This window comes from Lichtheimia ornata (assembly GCF_029851405.1).
Source record: "Lichtheimia ornata isolate CBS 291.66 chromosome Unknown scaffold00036, whole genome shotgun sequence".
Classification (NCBI taxonomy): Eukaryota; Fungi; Mucoromycota; class Mucoromycetes; order Mucorales; family Lichtheimiaceae; genus Lichtheimia; species Lichtheimia ornata.
The window spans coordinates 225,496-250,459 of NW_026695356.1; the positions used below are offsets into that span (position 1 = coordinate 225,496).

General features: G+C 43.6%; 13 protein-coding genes across 13 annotated transcripts; 7 read left to right on the forward strand and 6 right to left on the reverse strand.

Moving 5' to 3' along the window:
- Positions 1-837: 837 nt before the first annotated feature.
- Positions 838-2,309, forward strand: O0I10_007464 (uncharacterized protein; the record flags this gene model as incomplete). Its single annotated transcript, XM_058487480.1, has 4 exons — positions 838-1,183; positions 1,251-1,345; positions 1,408-1,844; positions 1,907-2,309. 4 exons carry the CDS (start codon positions 838-840, stop codon positions 2,307-2,309), a joined length of 1,281 nt encoding a protein of 426 aa, XP_058341780.1.
- Positions 2,310-3,311: 1,002 nt separating this feature from the next.
- O0I10_007465 (uncharacterized protein) lies at positions 3,312-5,084 on the forward strand (the record flags this gene model as incomplete). Its single annotated transcript, XM_058487481.1, has 10 exons — positions 3,312-3,504; positions 3,578-3,634; positions 3,692-3,711; positions 3,784-3,843; positions 3,904-3,990; positions 4,065-4,241; positions 4,302-4,420; positions 4,477-4,672; positions 4,730-4,806; positions 4,865-5,084. The coding sequence occupies 10 exons, from the start codon at positions 3,312-3,314 to the stop codon at positions 5,082-5,084; spliced, it is 1,206 nt and encodes a 401-aa protein (XP_058341781.1).
- Positions 5,085-5,151: 67 nt separating this feature from the next.
- O0I10_007466 (glutamate decarboxylase) lies at positions 5,152-6,844 on the reverse strand (the record flags this gene model as incomplete). The annotated part of the gene is made up of 4 exons (XM_058487482.1): positions 5,152-5,457; positions 5,513-5,794; positions 5,860-6,632; positions 6,700-6,844. The coding sequence occupies 4 exons, from the start codon at positions 6,842-6,844 to the stop codon at positions 5,152-5,154; spliced, it is 1,506 nt and encodes a 501-aa protein (XP_058341782.1).
- A 987-nt stretch (positions 6,845-7,831) lies between these two features.
- O0I10_007467 (uncharacterized protein) lies at positions 7,832-8,707 on the forward strand (the record flags this gene model as incomplete). Its single annotated transcript, XM_058487483.1, has 2 exons — positions 7,832-8,111; positions 8,184-8,707. The coding sequence occupies 2 exons, from the start codon at positions 7,832-7,834 to the stop codon at positions 8,705-8,707; spliced, it is 804 nt and encodes a 267-aa protein (XP_058341783.1).
- Positions 8,708-10,282: 1,575 nt separating this feature from the next.
- Positions 10,283-10,790, forward strand: O0I10_007468 (uncharacterized protein; the record flags this gene model as incomplete). Its single annotated transcript, XM_058487484.1, has 4 exons — positions 10,283-10,421; positions 10,483-10,563; positions 10,631-10,674; positions 10,758-10,790. 4 exons carry the CDS (start codon positions 10,283-10,285, stop codon positions 10,788-10,790), a joined length of 297 nt encoding a protein of 98 aa, XP_058341784.1.
- A 330-nt stretch (positions 10,791-11,120) lies between these two features.
- Positions 11,121-11,694, reverse strand: O0I10_007469 (60S ribosomal protein L37a; the record flags this gene model as incomplete). The annotated part of the gene is made up of 5 exons (XM_058487485.1): positions 11,121-11,184; positions 11,251-11,333; positions 11,409-11,518; positions 11,582-11,600; positions 11,692-11,694. The coding sequence occupies 5 exons, from the start codon at positions 11,692-11,694 to the stop codon at positions 11,121-11,123; spliced, it is 279 nt and encodes a 92-aa protein (XP_058341785.1).
- A 404-nt stretch (positions 11,695-12,098) lies between these two features.
- On the reverse strand, positions 12,099-13,872 carry O0I10_007470 (uncharacterized protein; the record flags this gene model as incomplete). Its single annotated transcript, XM_058487486.1, has 2 exons — positions 12,099-13,429; positions 13,515-13,872. 2 exons carry the CDS (start codon positions 13,870-13,872, stop codon positions 12,099-12,101), a joined length of 1,689 nt encoding a protein of 562 aa, XP_058341786.1.
- An 863-nt stretch (positions 13,873-14,735) lies between these two features.
- Positions 14,736-15,874, forward strand: O0I10_007471 (uncharacterized protein; the record flags this gene model as incomplete). The annotated part of the gene is made up of 6 exons (XM_058487487.1): positions 14,736-14,790; positions 14,851-14,905; positions 14,966-15,023; positions 15,085-15,340; positions 15,406-15,576; positions 15,636-15,874. 6 exons carry the CDS (start codon positions 14,736-14,738, stop codon positions 15,872-15,874), a joined length of 834 nt encoding a protein of 277 aa, XP_058341787.1.
- A 1,067-nt stretch (positions 15,875-16,941) lies between these two features.
- On the forward strand, positions 16,942-17,148 carry O0I10_007472 (uncharacterized protein; the record flags this gene model as incomplete). The annotated part of the gene is made up of 1 exon (XM_058487488.1): positions 16,942-17,148. One exon carries the CDS (start codon positions 16,942-16,944, stop codon positions 17,146-17,148), a length of 207 nt encoding a protein of 68 aa, XP_058341788.1.
- A 903-nt stretch (positions 17,149-18,051) lies between these two features.
- Positions 18,052-18,258, forward strand: O0I10_007473 (uncharacterized protein; the record flags this gene model as incomplete). Its single annotated transcript, XM_058487489.1, has 1 exon — positions 18,052-18,258. The coding sequence occupies one exon, from the start codon at positions 18,052-18,054 to the stop codon at positions 18,256-18,258; it is 207 nt and encodes a 68-aa protein (XP_058341789.1).
- A 600-nt stretch (positions 18,259-18,858) lies between these two features.
- O0I10_007474 (uncharacterized protein) lies at positions 18,859-19,333 on the reverse strand (the record flags this gene model as incomplete). Its single annotated transcript, XM_058487490.1, has 2 exons — positions 18,859-19,206; positions 19,283-19,333. The coding sequence occupies 2 exons, from the start codon at positions 19,331-19,333 to the stop codon at positions 18,859-18,861; spliced, it is 399 nt and encodes a 132-aa protein (XP_058341790.1).
- Positions 19,334-19,918: 585 nt separating this feature from the next.
- O0I10_007475 (uncharacterized protein) lies at positions 19,919-21,815 on the reverse strand (the record flags this gene model as incomplete). The annotated part of the gene is made up of 4 exons (XM_058487491.1): positions 19,919-21,265; positions 21,323-21,439; positions 21,497-21,742; positions 21,813-21,815. 4 exons carry the CDS (start codon positions 21,813-21,815, stop codon positions 19,919-19,921), a joined length of 1,713 nt encoding a protein of 570 aa, XP_058341791.1.
- A 935-nt stretch (positions 21,816-22,750) lies between these two features.
- On the reverse strand, positions 22,751-24,886 carry O0I10_007476 (uncharacterized protein; the record flags this gene model as incomplete). Its single annotated transcript, XM_058487492.1, has 2 exons — positions 22,751-22,839; positions 22,906-24,886. 2 exons carry the CDS (start codon positions 24,884-24,886, stop codon positions 22,751-22,753), a joined length of 2,070 nt encoding a protein of 689 aa, XP_058341792.1.
- Positions 24,887-24,964: the final 78 nt, after the last annotated feature.

The following is a 24,964-nucleotide window of genomic DNA, read 5'->3' on the forward strand; positions in this document are numbered from 1 at the left end:
TGTTTGATAAAACGGCTACATACGGAATTGGACTACCACCACTATTACTATTTCTACTACATGTCAGCGAGGATGTTTCTTAAGTGCCACATTCACGCGAAGACATTAGTAAGATGAAAATCCTTCCTGTAACGCTCTTGGGTTTCTGAAACTGCATTGACATGTGGAGCATGATGTGTAGGACAACCCTAATCGAAAAAACGCAAGATCACAAGTAGCAACGATACGACGACCATGTTTCCATTACCCAGAATATTGGATACAGCAGCAGGTTCATCCTTGAAACGGAGAATGTAATAGATGAGCTGACTTGCTGGCATTGGTATTAGCAATAAAGGAGGAGTGCGGCTTAAAGATGTTGTGATCAGTAATCAGCTTCACCACCCCTCTCACGTTACCATCCCTGATCCCCAATGAGAGAGCCACACAAAAATCAATCCCAATTGGGCCTGTATCATCCATTGGCCTCAAAGCCCTGATTACAATCAATATTAAGATAATGGTATCAACAACAACAATAACGTCATTGATGCGTCAAGGTAGGTTCCGTTGTATTGGCACAATGGCAAAAACATGCAAGGGGAGGGGGAGAGAAAGAAAGAGATAAGACACACAAGACTGAGCCATTATTGTCAATTGCAACAAGGTACATAATACTTGGCCCTGATTGGTGCTAAGCACGCGTTCGACATCCCCGCTTCCTGAAAAGGCTATCCATAGAAAAACGTTTCTCCCCGATGGGGATCTTGCAAAAGTATTTTAATAGCGGGTTTGCTATCGCTTGTTTCCTTTCATCATTTGTCCCTTTCTTTTGTTTTTTACTCTTCCCTGCTTTTCATGTCCTCGAGCGAATTGGATAAATTGCAAGCGGATCGACCTGGCTATGGCACAAGGAGTGTGCTGGAAGCTTCTTTTAATATGGTGAATGCCACCGTAGGTGCCGGTGTGATTGGGCTTCCGATGGCTTTTCTACTTGCAGGATTCGTGAATGGTATCCTTTTGCTGGTGTTTGTCGGCTTGATGACCTTCTCCGCTATCTATGCCATGGTGTTGGCTGGTCAGCGTATGGGCGTCTACAAGCTTGCCACTCTTAGCGAATGCGTCTTGGGCCGTTTTGGATATCATCTCTCTAATCTAATGCTCTTTGTCCAATCGGCAGGAAGCTGTATCAGTTATTTTATCTGTAAGTGAGATTGCGTGATAGGGAGAACATGTGGGTGATAGGCAACTGATTCCCAGGATGCATCTAGTGGTTGCCGATACTATACCCGTACTACTTAACTTTTATTTACCCCAATTCTCTTTCAATCGAGAGATTGTTACCGTCATTGTCAGCATTGTTGTGGTAATTATTTATGCACACGTACCACTTAAGGTTTGAATGCAATCCTAATTATCGGAACACAGATCTTCCCATTGAATCTTCCACGTTCTATCGGTGCCCTTGCTTCATGGTCAACTTTTTCCGTATTGCTGCTTCCGGTGATGATTCTCACAGTATTGGTTCGTGCCCCTGCCTACTCGCCCCAACATGAAGCGCCTATGGATATCTTTGGCACCGATCCCATTGCAGCTGCTGGCATCATGTCCTTCGCCTTTGTGTGCTCACAAGTGGCCTTTAACAACTTTTTATCGCAACGCAATCAATCAACAACAGCATGGGCCGCGACTTCGGGTCTTTCAACTTTGATGAGTTGGTCTATTTCTGTTACATTTGCTCTTATCGGATACCTCAGCTTTGGCAAGGATGTGCAATCCAACATTTTTTCCAACTTCCCAGCCGATGACGACGTTATCAATGTGGGTCGATTGGCTTTGGGTTTATCCATGGTGCTCACTGTACCGTAAGTATCATGTTTGAAACTCACATTCACACACACACATACTCATCCCTATTTTCGTTTAGTATGGCATTCTACCCAGCCCGTGATGCGGTACAAAAATCTCTCGGATTTGAGACCGAGTATCGTCAGCCAACAGCAGTGGAGCATTATGGCGTCACAACCATCATGTTTGTCATCTTGCTTGCTTTTGGAATCACTGTACACTCCCTTGGCAAGGTTTATGCTGTTGTGGGTGGATTGGCATCCGCTTACTTGGCATTTATCATGCCATCGCTTTCCTATTTACGTGCATTCCGCCCATCGTGGATACGTCAACCTCCTGTCGATGAATGTGTTCCTTTGTTGCAAACTTCCTACAAGGAACCAATGCCGAAGCCCACATGGTGGCTCGATGTGACATCCATCATTCTCTTACTGTTTGGATCCGTGATCATGCTTTTCACCGCCATTAGTGCATTCAAGTAATTCATGCATACGTATTGTGGCGGTCAAGTTTGTGTTTATTCTACACACAAAATAGCCAGCTTTGAAACAATTGGACAAATAGCCTCGTTTGTTTCCTTTCTACCACATACACACCATCACACTTTGTATATACACCCATAAATGATCTAGCATAATAAACATCATTGCATATGAAAAAAGTCAAATTATGACTCGTTTACGGCCTGTGCTTGTTTATGCTACTACAATGATCTGTGCTAAAGATGCCAGCGTGTGTGCAAAAGGGGCTTTATTGAGAATGGAAACTTAAAGAAGCCCACATCATATGCAAGGAGGTGCTGGTGACACTGCAAGTGGAAGCATGCACACACACACAACATGGGACCAATTCCATAAAAGGTTGAATTGAGTGATGTACGTCTCATGCTTGGTATAATCGTGTTTACCGTTCTCTTCCCAAACTACGATGCATATACCCATTTCCCCTGTCAACGATCCTCGTGGAAGTGTGCATGAGACTTTTGGTTGGACAAAATTAGGATCGTGTGTATATGTTTGATCCGTGACATGCCAAGTGCATCTCCTTGCCCCTGTTTCGCGACTGCCAATGACAACATGTGCATGTTAAAGATCAGGAGGTGGCACCGTCTCGACAAGACATTTGATATTCACGACACACGCGCATGCTTGCGTCATGTTATTCTTGTCATTTGTATTTGCAACCATCACCCATATGATCTCGACAAGGTAAAACAATGAATGGCCCCCTCAATTTTCTCAATTGACAGGATGTTTATGTACATAGACCAGCAAATGATTACATCAGCTTCATTTTATTCATATATCATATACAATGGCTCTTATTCGATCAAGCAACTAAACGCCATCATGTGCTGTGCTCCTCACCAGCAGAGAACCACCACCACCACCACCACCACCACCAGGGGCTCCAAAGTCCGCTTAGAGCTTTTCGTTTTGCACCACCTTTAGCGTCTCTTTACTCTCAATCCCTCTATACAAACCATGTTGCGTATACGCATTCCCGTGCGTGTGCTTCAGAGACGATCGTACGTGAGCCTTGCTTATCACGAGACTGCACATACCGAGCAACGCGCAACACATGTCACAGGCGTCCAAACAATCGATCGTTCTATTCAATCATCGCCACGCTCAACAGCAAGCAAAGCTTCGAGTGGCATTTCGTCAGTTGGTCAAGGTCTGCATGCTCTGTCATTACAATAGCTATCGCCTGCGTATGCTCATAACCATACCTTGTTCTCGACTTGTAGATCTTGATACTGAAAATAGCGTCGAGCCCGCGTTTGAAGTCATATCATCGGGCGTAGGTAACGTATATGACACTTGCATCCTATTTGCTCTAACAGGTTGCATTGTATGATTAGGCTCAGCTTTATTGGTGAAGGTATACTTTTCTTACTCTCAATGTTGCCATGGAAAAAGGGATGGTATCCATTGACAGCATCTGTTTATATAGTTACCACCAGATACCACTATCACAGCAGCGACTGGATCGGCTGTGGGTGCATCAACACGGGTAAATATCCAATGTTCGCCTATTGATCCAAGAATTGATATTGACAAAGTATGCGTCTAGGTTATTTCTAAGCTTTCATTGGATGATCATTCTGCTGTCAAGGCTGTTGGAGGAAAATTGGTTGGTGAACCAGTCTTTTATCAAAAGGTAAAGTGGGAGAGAGGGAAAGAGATAGGAAAGCATAGCTTGATGCTGATTGAATGATCTTTTTGGGCACATAGTATTATACAAAGCAATCAGCGGGTGATGTTATTTTGGCACCTTCGCGTATCGGTGAGATCGCCATTGTCAATATCCGAGGAAGTACAAAGTACGCTCTACGTCGTGACGCATTCTTGGCAAAGACTGAAAAGGTTTCGCTGGCTTTGGGATTGAATGGTGTTAAAGGCAGCGATGCAGTACGTATATGGGTATCGATGGGTGAAGGCTGCTTCAGATTGCTGATGATCCTCATATAGGGCTTGGCCAATCGATTGGTGCACACCGTAACTGGTCCAGGGCAACTCGCCATCACCCACTATGGTGGTCTTTACAGACTTTCTCTAGCTGCTGGTGAAGAATATTTGGTTAATCCAAGGTAATACGGATACAACATTGTTCTCTTTTGCAATATCTTATTGTTCTCGTTGGTAGAAATCTCGTCATGTGGGATTTACGAACCGAGCCTACCAAGTTGCATCCTGCCAATCCAATCATTCCCTCACCACGCTCTCCTTTGAGACGATATGCCTTTGTACGCAACGTTGCCGATAGCCCTTCGTTACAACCCAAGTTGCAATACATGTCAAGCGTTATCAAGACCCTTCGCAATTACATATTGGGTGCTCCTGTAAGTATTGGTTTGGATGAGGAACATGATGGTCATAAGGTACTTATGGGTCATTAGGATTTTGTACGCGTCAAAGGCCCTGGAGATATGTTCCTTGCTTCTCGTGTGGAGCCTCGCTTTGAACGTGCACGATTGTAAGTGATAAAAGAGTATAGGATCCAAGACATGCTATTGACATACACATTTCTGTAGGATGAATGCACTTGCTGCAGCCAATGATTCGCTCACTCAAGCATTTGAACCATCAGCATTGTTCCCTGCCGCACCTGCTGAGACAGCCTTGTATCACCACCATAAACGTGATTCCCATCCCAAAGCCGGCTATGCTAGTGGAAAATCTGTGAATGGCATACCAACTTATTATGCTGAAGTCGGCCCCAAGGGCAAGGTCACTTTTATTACCAATCAGTAAAGGAAGGAGGATAAAAGTAAACAAGCAAACGCAATAAACAAGAGTTTTTCTCTTTCTCTCTCTCCCACTAACAAGTGCTATTGAATGTCTTTGGGCGTTTGACGTTGCGATGTTCATGAGCTTCGTGCTTATTTTTCGTGCTGACACCTGTGACATCAGCAAGCATTTGGCTAGCCTCGTTTTCGACTTCCTTGAGCTTATCTGCTGCCTCGCGAACATCTATAACAAGCCGGTCGATCATTTCACGTGACAACGATTCACGAACAACAACGCGCAAGATTTCAGTGTCATCCTCAGCTGGTGGAAGCTTGTAGTTTGGTACGATCCAGCCTTTGGTACGAAGCAAGGTGCTGATAGCCGCTTGTTGCACATGCTATATACACCCCATTGTGAGTAGGAAATTGATATCCATCATGCATTGGACTTACTGGGTACTTTTTCTTGAAGTCATCATTCAACTTGAATGAGACAACAGGAAGCGCAGGATTGTACTTTACAGCAGCACCCTTCTTTTTCGCTTGTGCCACTTGCTCTTTTCCTGATTTATGCCATCCAAAAACATTCAAAGGACGATGCAAGTCTGATACGACGTCAAAGGAACCCGTTTCCTCAAGCGCATATGCAAAGAGACGTGCGTTCTTAAGATCATTTTCCATTACACGCTTGTAACCCTCATGACCAAGGCGGATGAAGTTGTAATATTGTGAGATCTACAGTATAGATATAGGATGTATAAGCCATGTGAATAAATCTTTATGATACTTTTTGAACAAACCATAAAGCAAGCAGGTCTTGAGAAGTTGAGATTGTACGTATATTCAATGCTGCCCAAGTAATCCAACTGGAAGACAAGCTCTTTTGGAAGGTAGTCTGTTGATCGCCATAGCACCCAACCAATACCACAATAGCTTAATCCAAACTTGTGACCCGATGCATTGATTGAAACCACACGCTTGAGTCTGAAATCCCATTTGAGATCAGGGAAAGCAAAGGGAGCAACAAAACCTCCGCTTGCAGCGTCGACATGGATAGCAATATCCAATCCAGTTTTAGCTTCATAGTCGTCAAGGAGTTTTGAAAGCCCCAAAACATCTTCAAAATGCCCTGTGAATGTTGATCCAAGGATACAAAAGATGCCAATGGTGTTTTCATCACACGCTTCGACAGCCTTATGGATATCAAGGATGTGATGGCTCTCTTCCGAAACGGGAATCAATCGCATCTCCACATCGAAATAGCGTGCGAACTTTTCCAAAGCCACTTGAGCATTGTTTCCCATAATGATATTAGGGCGTGAAACGTCCTTGCCGTTTTTGCGTTGTCTTTCTTGCCATCGTTTCTTAAGCGCCAATCCACCCAACATGACAGCTTCCGATGAACCAACAGTTGCTGTGCCAATAGCAGCTTCAGCATGCCACAAGTTGCCAATGATGGAAATGCAACGTCCCTGGATAGTCATCGTTGCAGGATATTCATCTTGATCGGAGAGGTTTTTTGCAATGTTCTCATACACTAGCTTGTCAGCTTCATCTTCCATCCATGTATGCACTATAGTACCCGCAATGTCATTGTGTTAAGCATTGACACCCTTTTTCCCGAATTACGTGTAACATACCAAAACTAGCTAGGTTCATAGAGGGCCTGCCATCGAGTTCAAGCTCATCATGGATGAGTTGGTAGGCCACCTTGGCTTCGGTGGAGCTTTTGGGTAGCTTGTACTTTGGAATCTCTTGTACAGCGTAACGAGAGCTGTAGGCCATGGATTGCAAATCCCTCTTTTCTTCGTCTATGTTGTCTGGGTTTACGTGTTTCTGAAGCATGATGGTGGTGGTAGAATATAAGGAATGAAGAAAGGAATGCGCATCAAGATGAAAACACCATGCAAGTGTTTAAAGAGATCATAATTACGCGAGGCGACATTACGTAAGAATGCCGTCTTGATCATAGATTTCTACATAGCATCCATCAACATGAGACCCATACTCATCACTTGGCCATCATCACAATAATATTATCATCCAATGATGGTCCCCTCTTTTATCATGGTGGATACATCATCCATCATCATTTCTTTTATTGCCTAAAGCAATGAATGTGAAGAAACGTCAATGGTAAGTCATTGTGAATAGCATGAATCGCATGTGTAAACAAATAACGCAAGAAAGACACCCATCCATACGACCATTATTTGTTCCTTGTTCAGCAATTCGTGTGACGCCGATGGGATGATCATTTTCGGAAATGAGCAAAAGTAACTTTGTCAACCGACATTCAGCTCCCCTGTTACGTACATGTATCAATCAACAACACGAGCATCCATTCACCTGCATATGTGTATACGTATCACAGCTATTGCGTGTAACAAGTGTGGAAGGATCGACATGTTGGACAACGACGTGAGAGAATTCATCAGGTGCTTTGATAAGCAGTCAAATGAGCTACCTTGCTGGTATTCAACATTGGTAAGGAACAATAATCCAATGACAAGCATTGTATCGATGACAATGACAATTAGCGCAAAGCGGAAGTTTATCGCTTCCGGGACCGCATGGTCACTGTTCATTTGCACGCAGTCGGTGAACCAATTAATCTGCAGGCTCCAGCAAACAATGCAAAGAGAGTTACCAATCTGTGGCACCAGCATCACGCGGATCTGTGCACTCTTTTCTTACCCGCATTTCTCATATAAAGATGAACATCCCGGCATTCTCCCGATTACAGTGTCTTTTTCTTTCCTTCATATCCACATGCGTTTTTCACTATTCACCACCACCACCTTGCTCACAGTGGCAACCACTGTAACGACGTCAACGGCACAAAAGTTACATCAGCAACCCGCTTTTTGGAGCGCTCAAGCTGACTTGATACGCAGCGCTGTGGAGGACCATTATTCATCAATGATTGATGATGTTTTGAGCACCCATGCTGAAGATCTCTTACTCAAATTAACGCATGCTTCACGTTGCCAAAGACGCCGTCTTTTACAATCTCAAGCCAATGCCCTGTCATCTGGCACTTTTTCTCATGGTATGTATACACACTCCCTCCCTCAGCCACTTGTTGCATACATTACTAACTTGACCTTGCTTCATTCTTTAGACGCATGTGTTGCACGGCTACCAGAATACATTGGTCATCATATCCATGAACAAACACGCCATGTTGCTCAAGCGGTTACGCCAGCGGTGGAAGAGTCCCTGATAGCATTATGGCCTGAATATCACCTTGTGGGTGCCCTTCCCACTGCACAACATCAAATTTCTTCCGTTCTTTATTCTGTGAATCTTGCTGTGGGTGATCAGCTGCATCGAACACTCGACGCTTTCGATATCCTTGGTCGTGTGCGTAATGACTTGGAAACCTGCCAGCAATCATCCACACCTGTTTTACAACAAAGAAATAGCAGCATCCTTAAACTTTGTTTTACAAACGTACGCTGCATGCTCCGGCGCCTCCTTGCAGCAGGGTCAACAAGTGATCAAGATGATGGCGAACATCTCCTGGATACGTATTCGGAAGCTATGAAGGCTGACCTCCGATCCGAATTAGAAGGACGTGTTGGCGAACTTGTCATGACCGTCTTTGATGATTTATACGCAGAAGATGATGATGAAGAATTTTAATCTTAGACAAGGTGTCATCATCATCATCATCATCCGTGTGTTACATGGATTTACTTGCGCTGGTCGCTGGTTGTAAAAAGAAAGGGGGAAAGCTAAAACATATCTGCATCTCCTCCTCCTCCCCCATCCACCCAACTTTGTACATTCATTCATTCATTCAAAATACAATCTCACTTTTATATATGAAAGACATCATTCTACGTATGCATCAAGCTGCTATATCATCAAATGACAGATAATGGAATGTGGGATCCACATGGGGGGATAGGCCGTTTGCGGTTGTCATGGCGACAATAAGGTTACTGAGTAGCAAATGACCAAAAGGAGAATTGCATGTCTTCTTTCAAGTTTCCTCACATGTCGAACCTACATTGTGGCAATCGGCTCAAGCAGCGACTCTACAGCTCTTGTTGGACTATGGGAAGAATAGGCAGTAGTGGGCAAGATGACAACCAATGACATGGAGACTGGAATGGCCTGTCTGCTTAAAGAACAACGCGAGAGGGACTTGGCACTGGGATCAATGGTTTGGCGCTCTTGTTGACAGGACCAAGTTGGGAAGGCCTTGAGGAACTATCACCATCAGCTCAACCGTTATCTCAATGATGGTAAGCTCGTTTCGTCATAAGCCCATATCGCTGATGTCTGGGCCTTGATCCTTGCCGGATACTTATTGTGGTCATCCTTCCAGTTTTATGCCATGATGGATGGTACCAGATCATATACGAGAAGCGAACGGATTGCAAACGACTCTACTCAGTATTCATCAAGGATGGGACGTCTTGACTCTTGACATTACAACCAAGGATGGATCATACAACGAGGGTATTATAGCATAGCATAGTAGTTGCTTTGAATAAATCGCAGCATGGACATTTCAACAAGAAATTAGTGGCAACATCATCATCCATCTATGTAACATCGTGCCTTTCTTGTACGCATAAGCATATCACAACACAAGAAAAAGTGTGACAAAGTCATATACTTGTAGGTTCGAGTACTTTCAGCAATACATAATGTGTATCACAGCATAGTCAGATCATGACCTAATCCTTTATTGAGTTTTTATGCTTTCTTGGGATCAACGCAGATGTGTTTGTGATGTGATGATGGTGGTACTGCACCTGTTTGAAACGGAAAATCATGGCATATGATTCCGAAGAGGATACACAAGTTGGTGTGTGTAAGACACAAACGCATACGCATTGTAACACTAAGGCGCCATGCGTCTCCAGAAACCTTAAACTGGATCTTGAGCCAAGCGGATGACACTTGTATCCCTCTCGTTGATCATTGTATAGTAAACTGGAAATGGCGAATCTTCTTAAAGACAAAACAAGCGCAAAGCTGATCACAATCAACCTGGTAATAGCCATGGCGACGCTTTTATTTGAGATAGCTAGCATCTTCAATCTAAACAATGGGCATCCATGGTGTAGTATGGGCTTTTGATGCAATGCAGCAGCAGCAGTGGTGGGTGTAGGTAAGGCATGTGACTTGGAATCATGTCGCCATTCTTATCTTGTTTCCATCCACGACCAAAGCAAGAGAGCTTCCTGTTCTATTTCCGTTACCATGGGTCTGACTGATATCTTGTCAAGCATCTTTCCCACTGCATATGCTGAAGAGGAGCAAGTTGTTGAAGTTGTTGAGGAAGTAGTTGAGGAGGAAGAACCTGAGGAGGTTGAGGATCCCAAAGAAGCCATTATGGAAGGCAAGTGTTGCGGCAAATGGCATCTAGACACGCGTGCATTGGACTCATTCCTAGTCGCTAGAATGTGAAAAGGATTGCGCCGCATTGAAGAAACACCTTGATGAGTGCAACGAACGCGTGGAAAACGGCTCAGAGGAAAACTGTATGTTGTGAAACGATATGTGTGTGTTGAGTGGATTTATTGATGGTGTTGCTCTTGTGTTGTATAGGCATTGAGGAATTCTTTCACTTTATGCATTGTGCTGATGAGTGCGTAAGTTATCATTGAGGAAGAGGCGGTGAGGGTGGATAAGAGAGCATTGTTCAAGAAGCTGATCATTGCATCGATCCATGTAGGCTGCACCCAAGATCTTTGCTGCAACAAAGTAGATTCGTAGACACTTTCACAATAAACGACTGCATCATTCTATCAACCATATTACAATCAGAGTATGCAAAAGCATGATGCCATATCGTGAACCAACTACGGACCAGGAATCGATGTAACACCAAAAACCAAAGACGACCAAAGTGAATGTATAGATTATGCAGCTCCAAATGGTTGTCTTACCAACCGTTGCCATGCACCTACACACGTCTTAGCAACCCAATGATTTACATAGAAGGAATCATAGCAAGAGAAAGGAAGCATATGTGTATTTGATTGGGATCAACCATTTATTTCTTAATCCTTATGGAAACGAATAAAGTATAAAAGTCTTAGATCTCAACCATTTCACGAAGACGACGAACAGTCGAGCGGACGGTGGTGGCAGCGGTGGTGCTATTACAAAAATCATTATTAACAATCCCATCTTTTTCGAAGCAATCGTTATCCATATCCACTTACGAGACGGTGTAAGCACCACCAGCCAAGGTCTTCTTGCAGCCCTTGCACTTCCAGATACCAACAGCAGTGCGCTTCACAGCGTCCTTTAATAAAGAAAAAAGCATCGTGGTAAGTTGTACTGCCATGTTGCGTCAAAGGAGAGCGAGAATAATAAATACCTTGCCGCAGAAGGTGCAGGTGTAGGTGGCGTGTTGGGTGATTTCCATCTTCTTGACCTGCTTTCTAAGCGAAGCACCATAACGGGTACCGTACTTGCCAGTGATGCCGACTACATTTTGGTGTCAATATCGAAAACGACAAGAGGATTGTTCGAGTGTTGAGTGATCCTAACCTTTTTTTGTGCGCTTGGCCTAATGATAAACAAGAATACAATGATGGATGAGTGAGTGGATGAATGGATGAATGCATTCACGGATGGATGTTCTTGGGATGCTTCCTTACCATAGTTGCAAACGAAAAGGATCGAACCTATGGGCGCTGGTCCACAAGTGCTTTTCTCCTTGCTTCCCCTGCCAGCATTGAATGTCAGACCGGGCTTTCAGAGACTCCGTTGACTTGTTTCCCAACATGTTAACTACACCTCCTCCTCCCCCCTGGACACGTATACCACATCCACGTAGCTTACTATTATATTATCTCCACAAATAGAATAAACATTTACATAAAAATGTTGTCACAACATTCTGCATTTTGTATCTTGGGTGATTGCTGTAGCAGTGGGCGGTACGTGATGAGCTAAAATGCATCATGAGACAATCCTAAATTGCTGACTACAACGTGTCTTTCAAATAAAGCATACCCAAATACCCCTCCTCATCTTCAATTATACCATACACTAATAGTATCCATCACCGCTCCTCTTTTATATTAAATGAAACAAATTTCCATGGGATATACAATACAGCTTCTTCTCCTAACTTTTTGATGGCATATCGAATCGTTTCCTTCCCATCTGGTATATCACAATGCATAATACAGAGCGAGTGTAATGCCTTGGTATGAAAAAGTAGGTCGTTGATGCCATTGCCGTCAACGTATCGACAACGCCGTAACACAAGACGTTCGAGGTAATCCAAATCACCCAAGGCAGCGAGCATCATTCTTGAAATCATGTTGATATCACATATCTCCAATGTCTTGATCCTACTCAAAATACCACAAGTTGATCGCGTGATGAACCTGTCAAGAGCGCCACCTGTCAAATACTTGCTGCTGATTGAAAGCTGAGTCAATTGTGGATGGTGATGATGATGAGGAGCAGCGTTCCCTGGTAATGCCAACGACTCGATCAAATGATCATTCAACACGCCTTCCAATTGTAAACATTGCAGTGGTCGATGATGCAGACTTTGAAGCAATGTCCATAATATGTTTCCTTCCCCTGGTCTCATGTGATTGTTGCGAAAGAGATAAAGGCGTTTGAGTTGAGAGACGTTGCTGAGAGCTTCACAAATCTCGGGGATCAAAGGAAATCCACGCAATGTAATTTCTTCGAGTGAGGGACATTGTTCAATAAGCGAAGCAAGGATACTAGGCGGGTCACATAGCACTTGATCACACGAGAGGATACAAAGCCGATCCAATGATTGGGAAAAGGGAGGAATGTTTCTGATCAATGTTGTTTTCAAGCGAAGAATCTCGAGTGTTGTAAGCATATGAGGGTCTGGCATGTTGCCTGCACGATATCCATCCAATACCAACTCACGTAAACAGCCATCATCCTGATCATTGGGAAGACGTTGAATATGCTCATGAAGATAATGTCGTGCATTGCGGGTGTGTCGTGCATATTCGAAGTATTCAATCCTCGGGCAATATTGAAGAAGCTTATCCATATTCTCCTGTGAACGAATCCATGGATTGTTGGTGGCCAAAAAGCGTAAATGAGGACATTGTCGTAAAATCAATTCCAGCTGTGGATGGATGTCATAGGGTCTTCCATTGAGGCACATGTGAGTGATCTTGGATCTTGAAGGCATGCTATAGGCTTCCAATTCGCCTTGATCACCAGAGGCGGAAAAATCAAACACTGTCAAATGAGGACAAGCAGCAACGACTTTGAAAAAGTCAAGGACACCACGATGTCTGAGGAAGGCGATTTGACGTAATGCATGGATGGCTAACTTGGAGAGCAAGGCAAAGAAGGATTGTTGGACACAGACTTGGGTATCATAGAACTCTATATCATCCATCACGATATGTCTCTTGCTTATCAGCTTTTAAAATGCACCATCTCCAATCTTTTTTCCTTCTCTCTTCCTCACCGAGAGATTCGATCCACACACAGCCGAGGTCCACAAGATCTTCCAGCACTTGATTCAGTTGATGTTGTGTCTCATATCCTGATAATGATATACGTCGCACATGCTCTCCTAAACACCTTGCCAATCGATGGTTGCCTAGCCCTCCACGGTGACGAAAGATCTTGACGGTGTGCCACCGCTCTGTCGTGTAATAGGGCACGCTATGATACCAGCTTGCACACACTGCCATGCACTCCAATAACTCATGCTGATTCAAATTCTCGAGGACGAGTGCCACTACATCGTAAGGTAGAAGCTGCATCCACGTCTGCTGCAATGGCCGAGATTGTTGAGAGTCGAAGACGGCATTGTCTACCATCGTTGGGGTGAACGACAACGCGTTGCAATACAAGGAAAGAAAAACGGCGTTGTCATCCGCCGACCCAAATCACCGATATAGCCGCTATCTTCATGTCATTGCTCACACTTTGACCACATTCCATATATAGAAGTGTCTTTGTTGTTATCGTTACCCCTTCGTTAAGTTTGGATGTTGCTCAGCGTTCAACCATATACTGATTGACCCATTGATTTCATGATAAGCTCAGCATTTCCCTTACAATAAATGATAGCTCATTCGCACATTGGCTACTTTTGTCGCATAGGGCTCAGCTTTATTACCCCAATAGCCAACCACTGTTTCTCAAATAAGACTTTTTACAATGACCACATCCCATGATAGGACGACAATGAAAGTAGGGAATCGATGAAAGGCCATAAACGATCACAAAAATCAATACATGCACATGCAGAAAAGATTAGTATTGATCAAGAAGCGCACCAAAGCTTTGATTTTGGCGATAAACGATGTTCATTTTTATTATATGCTCATAGGTGTTAGTAATAGTGGACAGGGATTCTGCATGAATAGCAATCAATGGGGTCGAGCATTTACAGCAGGACTAGGTTTGGTACTTTATCAAAGAGCCTTCGTATGCTGATTGTCGATGCATGTGGATGATAGCAATAGTTGTGTGATTCGAGTACTGTAAGCAGGAATGGTTATCCAATTACAATGATATATCTAAAGGACAATAAAAGCTATCGCAAGAGACATGGTGCAAGTAGTAACAGTCGTTAGGAGGCGGTGGTTGCGCAAAGTGTGGATGTCATTCACCTTCTCCATTTGCATAATAAAAAACTCAGTTGGTGAATTTCAAGTCATTCTTTCCAAACTAAACAATGGCACAAACTGCAGCCAAAAAGTTACTGGTCGTGGGAGGCACAGGTTTCCTTGGTAAGACTCACTCCTCTTTCGTACTCATTGACAAGAGAATCTCATGGACACCACAATCAGGTCAAAGCATTTGTAAACATGCAACGCGTCAAGGTTGGGAGACTGTCAGTTTAAGGTACTACTCATTTGCCGTTCGAAACTCATGAGCAAGCGAGATTGAATGTATGACCTATAGTCGCCATGGTGTTCCTGCAACTTTTCAACAAGGACCACGACCTTCATGGGCTGATAAGGTATGGTTCTATTTGATGATACAGGCGAGGTGGGTAGTATATTGAAGGAATGTATGTATAGGTGCAATGGGCATCGGGTGATAGCCTGGATCCTACCAGCTACGGGCCTCTTTTGGAAAACGTCACGGATATTGTACATACGGTGGGGATCATTTCCGAGGTGGATTACAAGAGCTTGGCCAATGCAAAGAATCTTTGTGAAGCAGCATCTGGAGCTTCACGTGTCTTGGGTGAAATGATTGGTATGCGAGATCGAGGAAATCCGTTTGACGCAAAACACCCGGCACCTACTTTTGAACGCATGAATCGTGACACAGGTAAAAGAAAAAATCGGGAAAACTAGCCCCACAACATTCCATTAATACCCACGCTTCCTATTTAGCTGTGGCGTTGGCCCAAGAAGCTGCCAAATTAAGCACCATGGATGCTTTCGTCTACATTTCGGCTTCAGACGTCTTCCCCTTGGTCGATCCACGATATATCAGCTCCAAACGCCAGGCTGAAAAGTACCTGTTTTCAAGACCGGAATTCCGTACTATAGCACTTCGACCAGGTAAGCCATTAAAGAGGGTAATGCAAACGAAGATAGCATGTTGATCTTTGTTGAAATAGGTTTCATGTATAGCCAAGATCGTCCCGTTGCCATGCCAGTAGCTGCAGCTATTCAATTGGCCAACATGGTAACCAGCCCCGTAACCAAGGAAATCAATTCTTTGCCTTTTGGATCAAGTCTTACGACTCCACCTCTTCATATCGACACTGTTGCCAAGGCTGTCATTGCTAGCATCAACGCACCCAAACTTAAAGGCATCTTCGATGTACAAGGCATTCAACGTTTATCACATGCATAATTCATCCGTCATCATTAAAGCTTTTGAACCATATAAAGTATCCTTTCAAATCATATCTTTATAATGCGAGTTGTTGGAACCAAGTGTATTTTGGAAGATGGGAACATTATTGGTGTATCTCAAACTTGCATGCTGCTGTGGACATTATGACTGCGGCATACATAAAAGTAATCCTCGATCCTATTTCTATCCTGATACTCATGATCCCACGTATGCTGCTTAGGCTTGTACACTATCATCATCATCATCTTATTTCGGCTGTCGGATGCTGCGGGAAGAAGCAGCAGATTGATCCCGAACATATTTACAGCAACGCATTGGTGGCCATAGCACATGAAACACGTATGCAACCATTCTTGGCACAGCACTAATAATAATACAATTGAGATGGCCACACACGCTAAGCAGAAACGTGGATCCGGTTGTCATGCGTTTACGCTACCGATTTAGCAATTGCGGCGTCACATAAATCCAGCTTTGCGATCTGTGGTTACAGGATGACGCTAGTTCCTTACGAAACCCCCACATCATGTGATATCAATGATCATTGTTAACAAGGCTGTGTTTATTATACCATCATCCACCACCAAGTAGCTATATACCATCAACTCTTTTTCATTAAAACTTGGTTTGGTCAACAAGGAATGCAGCCTAACACCCAAGTGCATCAGCTAGTAGTTTTCATGACTTTGCTGACGCATGCTTTGAAGAGCACAAGTAATTTAAGCTATGTGTGGTGTTTGGAGTCTCCATAGTAACCAAGTTACACAAGAGTGATTTCCGCAGCAACACCCTGACGTGTCTTTTGTTGCACAAACTTGATGCTGTTTTGATGCGAGCAAGCAGAAGAGTATATGTGTGGATGAAAGCGCAGCCAAACTTACGGTAACCCATTTTCCACAAATAGCAATGCCAATGGCCTGTTGACGGATGATGCCATACTGCGAGATCAAGCAATCAGCGTGGTATAAATGTACCCACATTCCAGGAGATCAATGGATTACATCTTTGTCACCAACCTTTTATTTTTCACTCCTACATACCACATCTTCATTAACAACAACAACATGCCAGTGCAATGGGTTTATCAAGCAGGAACCAATTGGGTCCCCTTTGACCCTCAAGCCAATGCATCTATTGAAAGCATTTGGCGATCAGGAACAGCAGCTCAAGTCTATGTTGCATCAATGCAAGGTGTTGTTCTCGTCAATGGCCCCGGCCTTTACGCTCAACGATGCTACACCCGGATCCCAATAGCAAGAACAGGATCATAATAACTATTCAAGTCATGTAAAAAAAAGCCAACATCCACTACCTTTGTAAATTAGAATTCATTCCCTATTATTGTATCCCTTCACTATCTTTTGTATATACCACAGCAACAAACATGCATCCACCACACTCATTTTTGTTAGATTAGACACTGCATATTCTCTTTATTCGTACACTGCCGTTACATTTGAATAAATTACACACACCATGCTCTATGCCCTATGGTCATTCAATCAAGAAAAAAAATGCTTAAGCGAAGGTGATTGTCAAAAGGTGGTCACGTCATCATGCATGCAATACGCCTTGTCATGTGTTTTGAATGTTTCTATTATAAAGGGTTGTCTTCTTCATCAAGGATAAGAATAGCATTACTACCCATTAAAGTGAATCCGCGCTTGTGATGTGGGATGTACATACATAGTATGTAAATGGTGCCATTGCCTGTGATTGGGCATTTTGGTTGATGACACCTCCTCCAGCAAGCATCCTAGATCTTTTTATGTTTCATCCAAAGTCATAACTTGGGTTCATGAGGATACCAGTGACAAGTGCATAGTAAATGTATGGTTTATGTAAAGCGAAGCATTGTTATTGTGGAGAACATGTAAACAAAGATAGCCAGCCGATCACAGTGTTACACGAATTAAGCTTGCTTCTCCCTGCGGGAGCGGTGGTATGTGTTGCTTACGAGAAGCGCAGCAATAGCAGTGTCATGGAAACGCGACATTTACGGTTACACGTTTCCTACTTGCAGGTAAAATCTACATACGGTGGCGTCATTTGCTCTTACGGCGTTATTATGGCAAGCTTAGCTGCTGTGCACGCTCATTGTATATATATAAAAGCAGCATGCTGAGAGGCTACAACTTGAATCCACTACAACATCACACATCATCTTTACCACAATGCCAGTTCAATGGGTATATCAAGCAGGAAGCATGTGGATACCTTTTGATCCAAAGTCGAATGCATGCGTCGAACAGCTTTGGCGTACCGGTTCAGCTGGCAATGTCTTTGTGCCATCTCTCCATGGATTTGTTTATATCAATGGCCAAAATCTATACGCTCAACAATGCTCAATACGGTTTCCCATTGCACGTACAGGATCTTGAACATCCACGTAGCACTCAAGAAAACCACGCGTCATCATCAAGCTTCATCCTTATTATCATTATGTACCATTGACATCCAACATCAAAATCTTCATCCATCATCCCCCCAATAAGCATCATGTATGACACATTCTTTTATGGTATGGATTGTTCCTTATGAAAGCTCTTACGCACATGTACCTATCATCCTTTGAAATAAACTGTTGGCAGAAACATCCTTCTATGTCTGAGAATAGCAGCCATGTGATACAAAGCAAATGCAGCTCGCTCAGCCTGAGCTCCACGGGAAATCATTTTACACGAGATATACATACTCTTTTCATGCACCAGAAACAAAAAGATAATTGTCAAATTGAATGAGGGGAAAAATGTTTTATTCTTCATAAAGGATGATTGTTTGATGGATGCTTGCTAGAAAGGTATATAGATAAAGATGCTTTTTTCTTTTTACAGACGATGAAGGAAAATGTGATTGAGAGTGAAGAGGGAAAGGGAATGGGTAGTAGATACATCTGGTTTTCTGACGTTTTCTAATGTTTTTATGGTATTTTGGATATATGAAGGAGAGAGATGGAGGGAGAAAGAGAGAGACAATGAAATTTATGCCAATAGGCCATAGAGTTGATGTTGTTGTGGAAAAGCAGTAGCAGCAGCAGCAGCAGCGGGCTTACGACAAAGAAGACCTTGTGCTGTAGCTGCCGAGCTTGCTGTAACAGCTGCACGTCGTGATACCACGGGACGTCGTCGATAGAGAGGGATCCATGGATAAGAAGGACGATGTTGTTGACGCAACGATTTGGATCGCTTAAGCTCCCTGAGTTTGCCAAGTGCCAATTCAGGAACACCGTTTGTGGTAGTGGATGTGTTGTTGGATGATGAACTTGAATGGGTTTCAGGGTTGGCATCCTTGATCTTGCACTCCACGGAGCAATACAAATCCGACTCGCTCTAAAAAGGTACATGGGTTAACAATCTTGTCGATCGGGAGGCGATCTACAACGATCGGGAACCGATCGGCACTTACCAAGTCAGTATCAATACGCTTATCACAGCCAGGGCACCAGAAAGTATCCATTTTTTTGAGAGTTGAAAGTATGCAAACGATTGGAAGAGGGGAAAGAAGAATGAAAAGCTTGGGCTGCGGTTTCGAGACTTGCTTAGTGTTAAAAACGCGGAGTATGAAGGATTACGTAGTTGTTGTTCCAGATGGAAGAATGAAAGATTTTAAATATCTCGTGCGCAGTCGGGGGTCAATATACGAGGAGAGGGGTGTTGTGTGCAAGCGTACAAGAAGTGTATGCAAAAAAGTGGGATGAATGAAATTAATGCAAGGTGGAACAAAGGTAGACGCTATGCAAACGACATGTCGCGTTTATATAAATGTTTTCCTTCGGGAATCCAGACGAAAAAGTCGCGTACAGAGTAGAAACTCCTGGAACGCTCTAGGCACAGCCAACGACATCTCCGAAGTTATCCCAGCTATTCATGCTGCGGCATGGTGTGTGTCGTGTGTCGCGTTGCGGGGGATCAACAAGAAGCAGCATGTTACCTTGGCAACAATACTAAAAATAGTAATCATCTCAACAGGACCACCCTCCCGGATTAAATTGTGATACATTATATAAAAAGAGAAGAGAGAGAGAAAAAAAAGCTATAACAATTATAGTACAGGACTATGAATGATATTCGGATGTGCGGAGGATCCCTTTGCATCACGTAAATGGTATTGTAGGCCGTTGATGTTCTTGTATCTCTTGGTGCAATTTGGTACAGCACATCGATAAGGTTTGTCGTAGGCTTCAAGGTTTGGATGAGCGCTTTTCATGTGATTGAAAAGACCGCTTGACTTTGAAAAGGTCTCCATACAGCTAGGAATGTCGCATCCATAAGGATTCACATCAATGAAAGATCCGCTTGTTGACCATATATCATTTGGTGGTGTATCCGATGATGATGATGGTGGACCACGAGGCGTAAGCAAAATGGATGAAGATGAAATGTTACTGCTGAGTGATGACGTGTCTGACAAGGATGAAGGTGGCTCGTGCGTATGCTGAAGGATCGGGAACCCGGAAGTCGGCGGCATATGAAAGGATGCTGGTGTTGGTGGAAGTGGAGATGGAGGTGATGGTGGCAGTGGTTCTATTGACATTGGTGGAGGTGGTGGTGGTGCTATTGCTGGTGGCGGAGGTGGTGATGATAATGCTTTTGCTGGTGTAGGTATTGGTGGCGGTTGTGCTGTGACAGGTGACGAAGATTGGATACCTTCAATCATGGTATGTATAAATGATGCTGATAGACGACTCGTCTCCTCTCGCTGTTTATCATCTTTGATCTGCATCAATCGCTGTAATTTCCTCCATCGATTACGACAATGTAAACCAGGCCGACCTTCAAAATGCTGCGCAATCTTCTGCCATTGTGATCCATATTCCCCAAACTTTTGCACAAGTATCTCATCCTCCTCGGCTGTCCATTCCGATCGATCAATCGTTGGATCAAGTGATTCACGCCATCGTTTGGCACATTGATCATCCGTTCTTCCATCTAGCATATCGGCAATCTTGCTCCATTGGTTGGGATACTTCATGACACCTTCTCGTAATAGTTGATCCTCCTCTTCAGTCCATGGCCCTTTACGTAATGAGGGATCAAGGGAATGAAACCAACGCTTTCGACAATTCTTGTTGGTACGACCAGGCACACATGCTGCAATCTTTGACCATTTCTCAGTCTTATCACCATACAATTGTACTGCCAATCTCAACAAGTTGTCTTCTTCAGGTGACCATGGTGCTCGTGGTGAACGTGGTTTTGGCTTAATTGAGATGCATTGTCGTTTTGGTGCGGGTATATGATGATGGGAATGCTGTTGTTGGTTTGTTGTCAACGGTGATAATCGGGTATCATTGGTGTCGCTTATCAGCTGCTTCAAGAGATCATGATGATGTTTTTGTACAGGATTCAAGCCAAACGTTGCCAAGATGTCATTTTCTGGTTGGGCCACCTTTCCAAAACATTAGATGCTGTAATCGTCGTATTGGATGAAGAAGGCGTGATTTACCTGTTGTAAATGACTTGCATTGGTCATACTTGATGACATAGGGATGATTTCATCATTGCGGAAATTGACTTGTTGCATGCACGAGGAATTTGATTGTTGTTGATGCTTCATATCAGTCTACCCCATAGCCATGAGTCTATGTCATATATCAACCTAATACCAGTCGAAGCTTACCGGTAGTTGTTGTGTTTGATAATGGTTGTTGGGTATGAAGGTAAATGTGGGAAGTGTGCCTGTCAAGCACCCTGTGCTTCCTTGAACATGCAATAACGAAGTTGTTGCTCCTGCTGCTGGTGACAGAAACGAAGAAGACTGAACACTCGTAGTGGATCGAGCATCTGTAGATTCCGCGAGTGCTTTGACGTCGTCTAAATCAGTGGGTGGTATCGCATGCTGGTCGAAATCGAATGTCGTTGAGAACTGATAAGGGTGATGCGCGATTAGTTGTGTGAGAAAAGTAACCTTGCATAAAAAAGGGGGTTCCACTCACCATGTTTCGCAAAAGGACCAGAGCCCACTCGGGGAAAAGATGCAAAAAAAAGTGATCGAAAAAAGAAGGTGTGGAGGAGATGGGAGAGGGTCGAGCGCGCTCCAGTCACATCATCTGACCCATTGTTGTGCCACCACCCACCATGTATTTCAATAACCACGTGATGATCTACGCGATCATTCTTTGTTTAAAACCCATTGTTGTTGGTATCTAGCTCTATTTCTAGAGTCTCATTCCACAAATGGAACAATGTTTCCTTTGAGAAAATGTTTCTTATTCTTTCAAATTCCCTAGCAACCCGACATCTACTTTGATCTATGTATGAAAGCTATACGTATCCTTTCTTCTTCAAGGAATGTTATTGCTCCTAGATGCACGTAGACAACCATCTCGACTATTTAACTCTTGACTACGCTACCTGCATGCTTGCCATAATAAAGATGTTGATACTATTTGAACTCAATCACGTGACCATGTTGTACCACCATTGATGCCCTCTTTCCTTGGATACTACATTCCTCCTTTATCCCCCTGTTACCCAGAATGCCATATACCTAGATTACAACCTTTTTTTTATCTATTATTTAATGTACGATACTTATATTGGGTATGATTTGACGAATATGTATAAACAAATGATGATGGGGTCCTAACATAGGAAACTGGATCCCTAGAAACAAAAGTGCTGTGAGTCGCCAGTCTTTTGGATCACTTTCCCAGGTAACTTACCCTTCCAGTGGAGCAGTAGTTGAATATGCAAGTTTTTTTTTTGTTCCGGAGGTTATATATGTACTTGAGGATGTATGGAGTAGATTTTGTACAAAAGGAGGTAGCGACATGGATGGGATCAAAGAAGAGAAAACGATAGAGAGAGATGTGATCTATATGATGCATGTAAGACATCTGCCATTATCCATCCATCCTTTTTCACATACCATTCAGCTCAAATATACAGTCTGAACACCAAACTTGATGGTACGGCAAATCGCACATTCCGTAAGCTTCTCTGCACATGGCCTACAATAAGCTATATATAAAAGGTACATAAGTAATCGATCGATCCTCCTATATTGGATGTTGCTTGAATACTTACAGCAATGGAAGCATGGTACAAGTGCTACTTCGATGTTTTCTTGGAAGCATACTCGGCATTTGAAATCCCTTAAAGAAGTTCTTTCATCCAGGTCCTCTTTCTTTGCGATTTGTAACTTGAGCTGCTCCATACGATCCACCAAATCTCGTTTCAACTTGTTGATCATGATCTCGCACTGCTTCGCCTTTCGCACATTCGATATCTCCTCTTCAGCTATATCGCAAGTATTGTCCCATAGCAACTCCATTGCATTATCCAACTTGACAAGGTCCTTGATTTTTTCTTCCCAACGATCCATCTCTGCCAAATCCTCTTCGTGTGCTCGCAAAAGACTATTCCACTCATCTTCCTTGGCCGCATAAACCGTTTTCACTTGCTGATTCTCATCCTCAAGCCGTTTCAATTCATTCTCCATCATCAAGGCATGTTGATTCAGCGTCGAGACTTGTTCATCATCATACTCTGACTTCTTCTTATCCAACAAGATACGAGCGTATACTGAAGCAGGAACAGGCATGGATACCTTGAAAGGAGATGAAGGGCTACCAGGGACTGTGGATTGTGTAGATGAATGATCGTCACTATCCAAAGAAGCTGTGTCTCCATGATATACAGTATCTGGATGATGCTGGTGATGATGATGTTGGTCGTCTGAATACCATTCAGGCACCTTGGCTCCCTTGAGTAAACGTATCAATTCAAGACTTTTGTCGGTGTCTGGTGATAATTGTTTGGAGGGTGGTTGAATCATGTGCACTGGTGTAGCTTTGTAGATGGAAGCATCTTCGGACGTGGTTGTGGATTTCGCATCCAATGTGTTCGGTGAGGATGGTGCTGTCATTAATCCATTATCTCGACTAAAGTCGTTGCTGTGTTTCAATTGTTGACTCGTGGATACTGTTGAACTTGTCTCATCGTTATCTTCAACATCTTTGCGATCATTCTTCTCCTTCTTGTCAATGCTGCTGGTGGTCGTGTTGCTGGCTGAGATGTCGTCATGATGGGTGGTGCTGATAGTATCGGATAAAGATGATGATGTTGGATGGGGTAACGCTGATTGCAAAGCCTTTGCATCCTCAGCCCACATAAACCATTGGCATGCCTTGTAACGCAATAGGTCTGAGGCCATCTTTGGACATACCAAGGCCATCCTGTTGTTGGTACGAGTATAGTCCTGATGTGGACGTACAAGATGGTTGCAATAACATAAAGGAGACATGGGTAATCTCATTGGATATGCGTTTTCGGTACGAAAGATGGTGCGGAAGGTATAGTTGAATGCTGAACATTGTTGGAGATGTGGATGGTTGGGATCGATACGTCGACCATTGTGGAATGCTTGTTGAAAGGAAGACCATGGTTCCTTGTGCACATGAAATGTACAACATACTGGCAAACTTTGCATAGCGCTATCTGAGGATGTTGTTACACGATAGCATTCATATACAATGCCATGGTCGGATGTGTTGCGTATGTGTGCAGGTTGATTACAGAAGCACTTTGGTGGATCGGATGATAGCTGTGGGGCATATAGGTATAGTTGCTCTTGGTAGTGTTGCATGCCAACCAGATCACCCCGTTGCTGTTGTTGTTGCTGCCCAACCTTGTCGCTGATACTCCTTTTCAACGTTGCACAACTCGGTGGACTTTTCGATCGTGAAGCATCGTATGTGTTGACATGTCTCGGTGGTGGTTGCGTCTCGTGGTTGTGTGCTGCAAATTCCAACCATGGTGAACCAGGATTTGGACTACTGACTACAGTGGCAGTGGGGTTGTCATCGTCGTGGTCGTGTGATCGAACAGCAAGTTTGGTTGTTTGAGAGGGAGAGAGAGGAGGAGATGCGCTGGACTCTGTGAAGGGTGTCAATCGAGTTTTGTTCTCCATGAACTCTTTTGCAGCGAAATCTTTCCATTGTTTGCTGGTAGGATCGCTAGCCAACGCTGTGTGCGAGCCTGTTATTGTACGAGAGGCGAGGCACATTTCGCGTGTCGTAATTAGAGACGCTGAAAGGACTGACTGATAAGGGTGATAGCTCAAAGGATGCCGTGTATGTACGGT